Source organism: Balaenoptera borealis, assembly GCF_965194805.1.
Source record: "Balaenoptera borealis genome assembly, chromosome: 3".
NCBI classification, from domain to species: domain Eukaryota; kingdom Metazoa; phylum Chordata; class Mammalia; order Artiodactyla; family Balaenopteridae; genus Balaenoptera; species Balaenoptera borealis.
Genome location: NC_138866.1, coordinates 61,303,132 through 61,318,092, shown reverse-complemented (window position 1 = coordinate 61,318,092; position 14,961 = coordinate 61,303,132). Strand labels below are relative to the sequence as shown.

Here is a 14,961-nt window from a genome sequence, read left to right as displayed (position 1 = left end):
TGCTCTCTATTAAATAGCAATCTGTTATATGCTATATAACGTATATGTTATATGCAATGCCAAATGAAAGTCTGCTGTCATAATTCACTAGATAGAGTTTAGTTTTTACATCATTTTGATAAATTTCCCTCACTTATCAGTTTAGTCACAAATTATACCTTATGATTGTCATGTGAAGGCAGTAAAATATTATATACTTTCGGATGACCTCTATCCAGAAATGCTTTTCACTGCTTACATTTTATCTGTCAAATAGTATTTTCTTTAAGAAGTAAATATAAATGCCATTATTGGGAGAAGCTACCGGCCTAGGACAAGTTCTAGCATTTAGTGTTCTGACAGATCTTAATTTGGATATCAGCCAAAGTCAATAAAACTTGTTCATGCAGAACCTTACCTGGTTTTCACCACATCGAGAGGGTGCATCAGGCAAATTTCTACAAGACCTGAAAGATGATAAAGAAAAGTCCAATAAACACTTATGTAAACACTGGTTCTTATTTCCTTGACCCTATTGGTTTCTCAAGTATGAATCTTCAAATTAAAAACTTGGGACTTTGGACATGACAGGTAATAGAGGCTAATAGCAAAAGACTAATGAATAACATGACTTTATTTCTATGGGAGCAAGATACATGAGTGATTACTTCTTTATAAGTGCTCTGGCACAAACGGAGATTTTAAACAGAGGAGTGATATTAACTTCTATTAATATATTCTCCCAACAATCTAATCATCTGTCCATTAACCCTCCCACTGCTCCCAATCACATTTATTAACATGCAAACACCTGAGCAGTGATGCTCCAACCCTCTCCCCTTTGGTAGATGCACCATTTCTCTCATCACAGCATGGATGTACTGGTGTCACAAGCACCTCTAAGACTGAAAGAGTCAATGCCCAACTAGAAGAAGAGCACAAATACTATCATCCAAGGAGAACAGTTTCGTTTCAGTGTTCAATTCCCTGAGCTTTTCCTTCTCTTTGGAATGTTGTCCTCCTGTGAGGATACACACACATACACTTCTTCTGAGAATCCTGCTTACCTCCAGATCTCAATTTGGGCAACTATTTTCCCAGAAATCCTGGGGAAGAGACTGTTAGTTGTCCCCTAGTATTCATCCCCTTTTCTTCCTGGTTGCTCAGAATAAATACTACATTTCCCAGCCTTCCTTGCTGCTAGGTCACATGTGACCAAGTTCCGGCCAATGGGAGGTAAGTGCAAGTGGTTTGAGCAATTTCTAGGAAGTCTTTTAAAGTTAAGGAGGCTGCTCCTCTCTTTCCTTTTCCTACTTCCTTCTGGTGGAATGTGGACCTAGGGCAGGAGAAGCCATTTTGCACAATGAAGTGATTTTGCGCATGGAGGTCACACGTAGCACATCAACAAGACAGAAGTAGTCCCTGACATCATGGAGTTATGGTCTACCTCCAGACATTCATGTTGAAGAAAATTTTCATTTCCTTTAAACTACTGCTATTTGGGTTTTCTGCCACCTGTACCTGAACCTAATTCTGATACAGGTACCCTTCGATGTGCTCCCACAGTACCCTGGACTTGTCTTATTACACGGCACTGTACCTGTTTTCTTGTCTAAAAGCTCCACAAGGACAGAGATTCCACCTGCCTTATTCACCTTTATATCCCCATCACTTTGCACAACAGTTGGCAGTCAGCTCAATAAAAATTTGTTGAATAAATAAATTGATGCTGATTAGGGTTACTGCACATGCCACTATGTCAGCTAATTCTCTAGATGAACTGAACTGGCAGCAGTTTATTCTACATTTATTTCATTAGTTTGAACATAACACAAATAAGCAAGCAAGGACAGAGAAATACTGGTAAATATGATATGAAATAAAGCACAGGAAGTATTTGAATGCAGAATTGCAATATTGTTGATCACATACCCAGATGTTCAGCAGCTATGTAAATGTGAGAAAGTGACCAATGATTCAACACCTAATAGACTGACAAATGATTCTTGAGAGGGGTGTGCATGCAGGGTATTGTGCTCAGTGCTGGGACATAGCCTGATGCAGTATCAAGGGTGCCTGAAAGAATGAAGAATTTCAAAAGTGGGCACAGAAGTGACACACTGAGAACAACCTTACATGTAAAGGGAAAACAATGAACAGAGAACAGCAATATGCATAAAACTAAGTTTTAGGCCCAGTGATTTAGTGGTGCTATTTACAGTGTGAAATGTTGCTATTTATGTTCTGTACCAATTCTAGTCTTGCATAACAGTTTACTTTTATTGTCAATTTGTCAACTGTCTTCAAGGAACTATGCCATGGTTCTCATAAAATGAATGACAGAAAATACAAATATTTACAATTTTTCAGTAAAATTTTAATTCAGCTGTGGCCTGGGTGTGCTTTATATTTGAGATTATTCATCCTAGGACACAAGGCTGATTTCTGTAAGGTAAAGACCTTACAAAAAATTTTTAAACATATACATACATATATATATATATATATATAGAGAGAGAGAGAGAGAGAGAGAGAGAGAGAGAGAGAGAATATATATATTTCACCAGGAAGCATTTTCTACAATTTTCACCTACTTTGCCAATAACCACTGGTGGAGGACTCAAGGGTATCCTTAAAGCTGGGAATAGAAAGTCACATTAAAGGCATCACACTTCACAGAATGGATGGTGGATGGGATGGTTCTTTTTTTATTTTGGAGATTTAGAATGCTTACAACGTAAAGCAGAAGACCCTTTTTTTCCAAACTATCCCTTTACAACCTAAGCCACAGAAAAGAGACAATGGAAGGTACAGGACCACACTGATGGACTGACCATGGGACACACCACCCCTGCTAACTCCTAACAGAATCCTCAAGTACAGAAACCAAGAATGCTGTTGTCATTCCTGTGCCTTCCTTCCTGGTCCACCTCTGCCTTCACCCATGAACAGTGCTGCAGTGGCTTCAGTAACCTTTTTAGCAATAAAATGGGGGAATGCAGAAGACAAACTAGGTCCCCAAAGGTAGACTTGAATATAGATTATTAAAGGACAATGCCAAGTGATCCTTCAGTTCAGGTCTTAATTTTGATTTTAACTATACACAATGCTATTATACATTAATCTGTCCTAAGATAAATTACTTGAGAACAGAGTCTTCTAAATTTACTCTGACTTCTTATCACTGAGTCAATTCACATTTCCTTTCTCTACAATTCCATGACATATACCAGTTATATTACATTTTACATTACCAATATTATATTACAATTCCATTACATATATCAAGAATAGCATTTATCACACCATACTATGGCCAGTAATATACAGAAATATATAACTGTCTCTCCACACCGCTCCCCCCATCCCCATACTGGCCATTGCAATATTCATCTCCAGACACTGTAGTCTACGTGAATGGCATCTCCTGCACTTGCGAAAATATGTAGTCAAATACAAACCATGAGTTCTTAGAGAAGAGGGAGTATTTAACTTTATCGGCCCACTGAGTAAATAACGCTAAATACATGAAATTCACTCAGGAAGGTCTCTATCTACACTCACTTCCTTGGTGATCTCATTCCAACCCATGGTTTTAATTACCATCTATATGCTAACAACTTGCCAATTTACATTTCCAGCCCAGACTTCTCTTTCAAAGTCTAGACAAATATCTGATTGCCTATTTGACATCTCTGCTTGGGTATCTAACAGCCATCTCAAAATTTACATGTTTAAAACAGGACTCCTGAGTGTCTTCACCAACACCCCTACTCAAAAAACAAAACAAAACAAAATAAAACAAAAAACAAAACAGAACAAAAGCCAACCTGTTCAACCTTAGAGTCACCCTGGACTCCTCTTTCTCTCAAAATCCTCTTCCAATCTATTGGCTCTACTTCAAAATATAACCAGACTTCTACCATCTCTCACTTCCTTTACTGCCTGTGCCCTCGCCCCCATTCTGGTTAAGTCATGGTCACCGTTTCTCAGCTGATTAACTGCAGCACCTCATTAACACGTCTCCCTTCATCCACCTTTGACTCCTTCCATCTATTCTCACCCAACAGCCCAAGTGATCCTTTTTAAGATGTAAGTCATTTCATGTCATTCCTCTGGTCAGCAATGACTCCCCATCTCACTCAGAGAAAAGCCATACATAATCCAGGCCTGCATTACTTCTCTCACCAACTAACTCTCTTACTATTCTCCCCCTCACTGATTCTACTCTGGCCACAGTGGCCTCTGCTGTCTCCCAAACATGCCAGGACTATCTCAGCTTTTGGCCTTAGTGCTAGCCATTTCCTCTGCCTGGAATGCCCCTCCCCCAGCTTCTACTTGGCCAACTTCCTTCACATGGTCAACGAGTAATCTGACCAGTCTAACACAGAGGTCTGCTCCTCCCCACCCCAGCACCAAAAAAAATCCTCATGCTGCTCTGCTTTTTCCTTTTTGCATGGTACTTATCAGCTTCTAACATACTACATTATTTACTTCTTTTTTATGTTTCTTGTTTCCTGTCTCTCCCAGTAGAATATAAGCTTCACCAGGGCAGAGATCTTTGTCTGTATTGTCCACTGATATGCACTAAGTACCCAGAATATTCCTGACACCTAATAGTTGCTCAATAAATATTTGTTGAAAAAAGAAATGGAATGATATAAAATAATAAACCTGACACAATAATGGGATTCCTTTACAGTGGTATGTAGAAGATGAAGTTTTAAGAATTTAGTGTACACAAACAGAATTCACCCAGTCATTCAAGGAATCCATGATAATGTCTAATATAGGGAGTAAGTCTACTGAAATGTTATGAGTTCGTTTGTAGAACAAATGGATTATTCCAAAGATAATTTTGTTAAGTAACATTTTACGAATCAGAGAACATCTCAACATCTCCATGAAGACACAAAGGAATAGCAGTGCAGACAGAGAATTGAGGCATTCAAGCATCCCCAAGATATCAGTTACAAGTAAGACCTATGTTTTCCTTTCATCAAACCAAAAATTTTTGCATTGTACTATAGCCCCTTCCTTGGCATTTTCAAATTAAATCTAAGACTTCTCATTTGTTCTCTGAAATTCACACTATCCTATTACCTTAACTGATTTTGTGTGACATGTTTAACTCTTTAAAACTATAACTCTCTAAAATATAAAAGAATCTTTTTATTTTTTAAAGAGAACCACAGAGGGAATAAATGGTTTCAAACTGTGTAAATCTGAAATTCAAAAATAGAACAGCTAGAGACAGAACTGATAGTTTTTCATCTACTCTACTAGTCAAGCAAATCATTACAACATCCTATTTGATAGCCTGCCCAGAAAATGTGGTAGCCCTACTGAATTACAAGCAATGTGAGACTCATAAAGGGAAATCAAATATATTATACTTTCCCCTAATAATATTTAAAGTGCACTACCTTTGCGGCACAGTAAATTAATATTATGCACACTGAATTGGCTAAATAGGCAATGTGATTTGGCAGGCTTGAAAGATGTTGTTAAATGTTATGCTTTTGGGCAAGCCACAGCCTTCCTTGAAAATTCTGAAGCAAATATTTTCATGGAAGTTTACTGTTAGCATGTATTTTTCTAAAGAAACTAACCCTAAGCAATGGCCGCTAGCATGAATGTAAAGGGAGTGCAGTAATTTTCCTGGTGCATACTTCTTGCTCTCATAGAGTTTATTATCTCATTGATTTAAGAATTTAGGAAAATACATTTCAGTTATAAACATATGCATACATTATGGTCTAGAAATCATGGTAGATAGAGCATGTACAAGGGAGGAAGAAAAGTTTAGGCAGAGTTTAAAAATAAGTGAGTTTTTAAAATCACACTTTGAATGCAGAGACAGAAAGTTTGAAAATTATTAAACTAATGAAAATCTCACTTGTAAGCAAAGTTTGTATATATTTTTTAAACTCAATTTCAGCTCAGTGTAATACACACACACACACACACACATACACACACACACACACACACACACACACACACACATATATTTTTTTTGGCCATGCCATGTGGCATGCAGGATCTTAGCTCCCTGACCAGGGATTGAAGCCGTGCCCCCTGCATTGGGAGCACAGAATCTTAACCACTGGACTGCCAGGTAAGTCCCAATGTAATGTATTTTAAAATTGTTGTTTGCTATTTTAATTCAATGGACGTTATCCTTTTATTTTCCTTTTTTGTTATTAAACTTTATATTAGACCCCAAGTAAGCTCCAAGTGCACTTAGGTAAGTGGTCCAATTTTCAGATATGTTGGTCTTTTATGGAAAGTCAACTGCTATATATGGGCCTTAACACAATCAGTAATGCAATGAGAAACACCAGGGGAAAAATAAGCTGTGGATTAGGTTGGCAGATGGTAAAATACCTTTAGAAATGTATAAAATGCTTTAAAGAGAAGGAAATGTGAAGAGAGAGAAAGAGACTTATCACTTGTTTTACAGATTATATGTGTGTATAATATATATACATTCACAAAAAGTTTGCATTGCATTTTGTTTATCTAGAGTGAAAAAAATGTTCAAGCTGACCAGCATTTCAGCATTGGAAGTTTATCAAAATGCAGAAGGGCAGCTGAAGAAGGGATTAGGAATCTATGGTATGTCTGCCAAGTACCAGGACCTCTCGTTCCAACTCAACAGAAGACTTGCCCAATTCTGGGGACTTCTCTATCAACCAGAAAGAAAAAGACATTTGCTCTGCCTCAGGATTTCTTCTTCTTTTTTTTTTAATTGAAATATATTTGACATATAACATTATGTAAACTTAAGGTGTCAACATGATTTAATACATTTATGTATTGTAATATGATCGCCACTGTAGCAATAATTAGCACTTCTATCACATCACATAATTATCTTTTCTTTTTAGTGGTTGGAATAATTAAATTCCAGTCTCTTCAAAAGTTTGATAACTTTTTACAGGATTGGTCTTGCTTTCTTCTTTTATTGAATTGCCTGGAAAGAAGGATCCCTCTATTTGTCACAAGACTCAGGAACAGAACTCAGCCCCTCCCTGCCCACCCCTCCAGTCCTGCGCAGAAGCTGGCTCTCACAGGCCAGACACTATGCTTCTCTTCCCAACGATGCATTCAGCGGCATCACGTTCATAGCTTGAAATTGGCCACGCTGGGAGTATTTACACTAAGGAAAATGGCAAAGGCTACAAATCAGAGATTTTGTTTATTTGTTTGTTTTCCAGAGATCCAAATTAAACATTTACCAGCACAACGCTGCCCAAATCTAACCACAAATTCTGTTGCCTATCCTATTAGGTTCAAATAATTTTAAAAGTATAGTACATGGAGAGTTTTAAATTTCCAGTAGTTCTTTACCTCTGCTTGTCGCAAATTTCCAAAGGTGCTGTAAATTAATCTTTAGCTTATATTCTCTGTTCACGACAATTTAACAATAAGAATTATGATCCTACCCCAGAATTTTAAAGAAATCCTTAGGAACCGATACCCAAGAAAACCAACCAACCCACCAAACTACCGACCACACCTATGATTTGCTATGCTGTTGTGCAGATGCTTCTATTCTCTAGACCACGTAGCGATTTGGTAATGAGCGCAACAGTCTTCCACTTCTCAGGAAAACAGCTTCTTGCCCCTGCTCTCCTCCAAGAGCGTGAGCACCTTAAAAGAGAGGAGAGGAAATGTGGCTACGAAGCCAGCTTCGCCTTAGTCACCGGACGGAAGTCCAGAAACAGGAAGAAGGCCTTGGGCAAATAACACAGCATCTTGCTAAATGAAGAATTCAGGTTTTTAGGTCACAAGTAGCCAGTTCTTCCTTAGAAAATAAAGTCACTAGTACCAATTACCATCAAAGAAAAAGAAGGATGGAATTATAATGTTTTTCTCCCTATTCTAAATAGTACTACTTCCTGCAATCATATTGTTCATCTTGAAAGAGTTAAAAATTTAGAACTTTTAAAATATTTGCCACCATTGCCTTAATTAATATATAGCCAAGTTTTCTGCACTTAATCACACTGCTTTACTACTTGCCATTAGGTGATAGCTCTTAATTTTTTATTTGCCATGACCTAGAGCCATAGTTACACAAATTCTTATTTTTGAACTGTTATTCCACACCAGCCTCCGTACCATGCTCCCAGGAAATCCAGCTTACTGAGTCAAGTATTCTAGGTAAATCCCAATACACCATATGCTTTATCAAGGTCTGGCTTATGGGGAAAAAAAAGAAGAAAGCCGATTCATTTTCAGCCATACAGTTTAATCACAAAGAATTACTACTAAGTATGGATTAAGCTAATCTTTATTTCCACATGAAAAACTTGCAAAAATGAAACTGCGCTTCAAGTAAAATAAGTACCAGCTGAAAAACAATATTTGGATACTAAAGTGTGAGACATTACATAAACACAACGGCAGGTAGATTTCATAACGCAAATATTTAGCTGTAATAGCATTGAATATATTACTACTCACAGAAACATTATCTAAATAATAATCAGTGTTTGATTTCAGTTAATATTCTTAAATTACTAACTCACTAGAAACAATATTTGCCTCCATGGCTTCCATCCCAACGAGCACCGTGGTATGTGTCTTTGCTACTGTATAACATTAAATGTACTTAATCTCAGTTTTCTAGGTGTTGGACAAGTACATGTCCAGAAGGGTTTTCATTCACCAAATTTTTTTGAGTGCCTACTGTGTACCTAGTTATCCCAGCATATTTCTAGATGTTGGTTCTCTTCTGCTTGCTTCCGTTTTCCATTTTCTCAGAAAGCAAGGTCATCAATTGAGAGTGATGATGAGGAAGAGATGTTAGATGAGATGTTAGAGAGAGCAGAGAGAAGGTGTGAAACAGTTGTCAGTAGGACTGAGGGAGGCGATGGATCAGGGAAACGTAGTATGATTAGTAGGTAGCATTGGGTCCACTTGAGGCCAGCAGTCATGAATATAGCGTCATTTTCTGTAGCCACATTCAGCTGTGTGCGTGCAGGAAGAGTAGGCAGGGTAATATTTAACCAGGATGAGGTTTTGCCAAATGAATATGAGGAAGTGACAGAGGGCAACAAAAAGAATGTGTGCCAGAAAGTGATTATAATGGTTGACTACGGAAGCTAGGAAGGAGGGAAGTGAGGACAAATGGGGATGAGGACATGGTGGTAAGAGCAGAGGCTTGCTGGTCCTGTTGGAGACAGGATACTAGAGGAGAGAGCTGGAAAGCTAAGAGGTGGAGGTAACATTGAGATGACTACTAAGTTCCATTTTTATTAATACATAGTAACTAAATCTTGTTGTTTTTTTTCTCTCTTTATCTCCAGTGTCTAGCACAAGGTATGGTACATCATCTACATACTGAATGAAAGTGTTGAATGAACAAAATGTTGATCCTATTATTGAGTAATACCAGGTATGTGAAGAACAAATACACTGATGGACATTCACCATTCCCTGAACTAGATTCAGCAGATATTCTCTGTTTTGTTTTGATCTTCAAGGTTTCTTTGAGTTTATGGTTTGACAAATATTTAACTAAGATCCTATAATGACCAGAATGTGTACACCTTAAGCAGTTAATACACTTAATAGCCAATGTACGTCATATAGAAATGTAGAAAATTTGAAACATCAACTAAAATAATTATACAAATAAACACAGGCCTCTAAAGATGGGTCAAGAACCCAAACAAAACTACTTTAAGAGATTTTGAATCTACAATATTAAGTCCTCAAAAGTAAAGGGACACATTCATATTTATATTCTGAAGCAAGTTTAGATAGTAATAAATGAAACATTGTAAATGAATTAATCATCTTTTCTAGGGAAGGCAGCCCTAACTTTTTGGCAAGCAACTTAAAACGCATCCTCACTAGAAGAGTCTCTTGATGGATGAATTTTAAAACTATGACAGTCTACCCTGGAAATCTACAGGGTGCCTACAAAGTCTGAAAATACAGACAAATAAAATTTCTTCATGTGCTACTTTGATGCTCCAAGGATCAACGTCTTCATTTTTTTCCTATGCACTAAAGTAATCTAGAGGACATGTGAAACAATGGCAGAAACTAAAAGGGTACTATAATTCTGGGAACAACACCAGAGCTCCACCAAAATCCATTTTCTCTTTCTTCCATGATCCATGATATCTCAGAAGGATGGCATTTCCCAGCATCTCTTGTGTGTGACCATGTGACTAAGTTCTCACCCACGGAATGTGAGTGGCATAGAGCTTAAGACCATGAGTATGCCTCTTTACTACCCACTTTCCCCTTCCCACTAACTGGAACTTCAGCGTGGTAGTAACTCAAGTTATGCCTTACAGATGACAAAACAGTGCCCTAGGGGACGGTGGAGCAACAATTGGAAGGGACCCATGTCCCAGAGTGACTATGAGGAGCAGAGATTTCGTGATGAACTGAACTACTACCATCAGAACTGTCACATGGGGGCTTCCCTGGTGGCGCAGTGGTTAAGAATCTGCCTGCCAATGTAGGGGACACAGGTTCGAGCCCTAGTCCAGGAAGATCCCACACGCCACAGAGCAACAAAGCCCGTGCGCCACAACTACTGAGCCTGCTCTCTAGAGCCCGCGAACCACAACTACTGAAGCCCGCACGCCTAGAGCCCGTTCTCCACAACAAGAGAAGCCACCGCAATGAGAAGCCCGCGCACTGCAACGAACAGTAGCCCCTGCTCCCCACAACTAGAGAAAGCCCACGCACAGCAACAAAGACCCAATGCAGCCAAAAATAAATAAAATAAATAAAATTATATAAAAAAAATTTTTAAAAAGTACTGTCACATGAAAGAAAAATAAACTTTTTTTCTTTAAGCCACTGTATGGTTGGGTCTCTTTGATACAGCAGTTACAAATGCCAAATCAATTAGCACCATCACACAGTTGCTAGCTGTATTATGAATTCATAAATGGCACCTTTTCTGAACTAAATTCAACTTACGACCATGGAGGAGAGAGGATTCCCCTGTCTCCCAAGAAGAAGAAGAGTGACATTATGAAGTGTGCTGAGACCAGGGCTGTGAAATTACAGTGGGTTCACTCAAGCTGCACCTATGGCTTTCTCTTGCCTTGGAATGGGTTTTGGAGCACTGGTAATTGAAACTGAATTTAAGAACGTGAGATTTAAAGTTGATATGAAAGATATGGCTCAAGTTGGACCATAATACAATTATTAAAATGAGCAAAGAGTCTAAAATGTCATTGTCTAAAAAATGAAACAATACTGTTTTTTCCATTGCAGAGTTTAATTTATTCAGTATTCGTTTCACACAGCTTGAAAGATACTCCTACAAGGAGCTGCTTGTGTTTTAAAAGGGTGTTTTCCAGAATGAACACATATTCCACGTTTTCTGTTTTACCTTACCAATGAAAAGCTGGAGGAGTTGGTGTGACAGAAACAGTGCTTTCTTATTCATGCAGGTAGTCAATTCCAACAAAAATCATTTGTCAGGGCTCTTTTGGTTGTTTCAGTCAAAATTCAACACAAATCAGCTTAAACACAAAAAGGGAATTTGTTGGCTCATAATTAAAATGATGGAATTGGCAGCGATGCTTGGCTCCAAGACCTTCTCTCCCCTTCCCTCATCTGCTTGTCTCTGCTTGTCTTTATTCACTCCTGCTACAGAGGTTTCCTAACACAGAGAGGTAAACTGCCTCTGAGAACCCCTGATTCCCATCCTGTCATCTTTCAGGTGCAAGAGGCAAGCAGGACTCTTCTCTGAGGGCTCCAACAGAAAAATCCTGGGAGGGCTTTGATAGATCTCACTTTGGTCACATGTGACTCCTTGGGCCAATCACTGTGGGAAGGAGGTTGTGGACATCTGATTGGTGGGGATTTGGTCACATGTGTACCCCTGGATGGAAGGCTATAGAAAATAAAATTTCAGAGTTTTAAAATCTCTTTGTAACATCTTTTTCTTTGTACTTTGGAAAATAAGTCTGGGTTTGGAATATTTAAACAACACTCTAGCTGCTTCCTTATCTAAATAATTAAGTTTTCATCCTAATTAACTGACTTCTTTTCCACACTGCTAACCATCCAGTGACAATGGTACTGGATTAATTAATTGCACTTCATTTCAAAAAACACTTTTCTACTAGGAGCTCTAGTTTATGGTTTGGTTATTCTATATTCCTGTGTGATGAGCAAACTTGGAAAGAAAATGAAATGTCTCAGGTTTGAAATATACATATATTGCATAAGATGTTATGTTCACTTATGGATAAGGCCCGGCTCACCTAAACTTGTCATGTATAAAGTATTTATTGTATCAGGAAAGGTGTGCAGAAACAGCACAGACATAATCGCTGCTTGAAAGGTGGCAATCCCTGCTTGCAATGGCTTCCATAATAACTCTGGAAGCCATTGCAATAGGGCATCATGGTTATTAAAACTGTACACTGCTTCCTGGGGGGGCAACAGAGGTAACTCTGGCTGCATGTTACAGTCCACAATTCAGTTTGGCATAGCATCTTGCACGAAAGTGTATCCCAAACCACTTTACAGAAGTGAAATTTCCATTCTCAAGCCAATATATGCTATACATTATAGAGCAGCTGTGTGCAAACATTGCCTCATGGAAAAAAAGAAAAAACCTAAGGCATTAGGTCATGAGATAGAAATCCAAAGAAAAACTTAGGAGGCATGGACCACTAGGGCAGGAAGGAGGGAGAAGAGGAAAGAATGATGAGGAAGGAAACAGGTTAATTTGCAAGTTTTAGAAATGGATCTGTAATAAGCTAAAGACACATCACACAATTTTTTCCCCAGAAAAAGTTGAGAGTGAGACAATATTTTATATGATCCAAAGGAGTAGTAGCAGAAGTTAAATAAACATAAAAAGTAAGAAGTGAGGGCTGACAAACTTTCAAAGTAGTGGTATAATTATACAAGATTAGTAATCTCAACTAATAGGGGATAAAGGCAATACAATGACGTATTTTGAGCTAACCTGAATTATGGTAAACTATTATCTAGAAAGGTTAGGGGATGAGATGTACTGTGAAAACTAATTTCATAAGCATAAGCATTATACATAATTGTGCATTTAAAAATAAATACAGTTTTATAAAATATTACTAATACAATAATACTAAGACAAACCAAATAGAACACACACTTTTAGAATCTCACCTGGTTTTAAGAAACCATAAAATATCCATTTTTATTTTATTTTTGAGTCCTAGAGTACCAGTTAATGCGGAATTGTATTTAACAACTGACAACAAAGAGTTTGCTTTACTTAAACTGGATTCCCAATATAAAATCTTGTTTTTAAACCTAAATAACTTTTTAAGTGGAAATTATTCCCAAGAATATAGAGCGACAAAAAAATTTGACTCTTTATTTACATTTCCCATCATATAAATAACAGTAAAATATTTTTTAAAATTCAAATTCTCCATTTTAGATGTTCACTTGAAGCTTAAGTTTCTATTTTGAGTATTATCCACATAGCAAATTAATCTTCTATACACTGTGTGCATAACAAATATTATTCTAGTTCCGTAAACTCCAAGATTATCCATTTATCAAGGGGTTTATAGAACTCATTAAAAGTTATGCACTTCTTTTAAGGGGATATACTCTTGGGTACTGAAGTTTTCCACATAAAAATATGATTAATTCTGTATCTTGTGTAAGTTATTCATGTTTGGCATCTGCTCATTTTAATTTGGCAAGTATCCCATTTTACATGACTCATATAACACTATACATGAAAAGTGAAGAAATTAAATCCATAATGTATTATTTCCCCAAATGTTTAGAAATACTGGATACTCAGTTGGGTTGTAAATGAATTTGGTATCACTGGCCTTTAAGGGACACTGAAGATTACATAGATTATCACTGATTTTGTCAGCTTAACAAGGGTTTTAGCAATGCCGGATATATATACATGAAAATTCCCACCAGACTAGGTACAATTAAAGTTTTTCTTTTACCTTCTTAAATGCGCAGTATTTTTTTTTTAAACCCATGCTATCTGAAAAAAAAAAATTACTGTGTCTTAAAAGGAGAAACAACTGTTCAGGAATTTTTCTACTATCATATATCTTAAGAATGATGACAGAATAAAGGATCCTCCCCTGCACCTTCCTCTCCCTCATATGCTCACTCTACAATGAAAAACAGTATAGCAGAGTGGTTATTGGTGTCAGATCGAGTCAGGATGATAATCTTGGTTTAGCAGTTTCCTCTCTGTGCGATGGAGGTAAAAACTGTACTGACTTTAGCACTCAGCACAATGCCTGGCATATTAAAAGCATGGGATAAATAGTGGCTACTTTTACTGTTGTTACTACTATTTGTAACTCGGAGACTTCTCAGACAACCCTAAGAAGCTTTCCAGAGTCTATAGTGATGAGGGTTCCAGCTGCACTGCTGATGTCATCCTCCCCAGTCCCAGCCTCATCTCAGAGTCCAGACATTCCAGCGGTGGTGACACTGGTGGGACTGCAAATGATTCTTCAGCCTGGGAAGGCTCTACTCTGGTGGCTGCTGTCTCAACTATACCCTTCTCTAAGGAGGGAAGAATCAGGTAGTAGAAAAAGACACACACACACACACAAACACACACACACACACACAGGGCTCTGAAAACCTCAGTTTGAGTTCTGTATGAAGTTTCACAGATCACTTATTCCAAGGATCTTAGCCTGTAGTTGGACTTTGGAACGAGGAAGGTGTCCACGAACTCCCAGAAATTATATGTTAAGTTTTGATTTTAATGTCCAATTTTATGGCAAGAGTAGTCTGTGACTTTCAACAATTTCTCCACAGATTCTGCATCCTTAAAATGATCAAGAACTGCTCATTGAGCTTCAATTTCCTCCTCTGTAAAACAGGAATAAAAATAATAGTTCTACTGGTCCCACAGAGTTGTCCTGAGGACTCCTTTAAACAGAATATGAAATCACACTGTAAGTCACCACCGTACAAGCGTTTGTTATTCCTAACTTT

The 14,961-nt window shown here is 37.7% G+C and overlaps 1 protein-coding gene across 7 annotated transcripts in view; it reads right to left on the bottom strand.

Annotated features, from left to right (window-relative positions):
- Positions 1-14,961, bottom strand: part of SLC25A21 (solute carrier family 25 member 21) — a 512,281-nt gene that overhangs the window by 207,652 nt on the left and 289,668 nt on the right. For all 7 annotated transcript variants that reach the window (XM_082384196.1, XM_082384197.1, XM_082384201.1 and 4 more), the window contains one exon: positions 398-446. In XM_082384196.1, the coding sequence (XP_082240322.1) occupies positions 398-446 (49 nt within the window). The remainder of the gene's footprint in view (positions 1-397; positions 447-14,961) is intronic.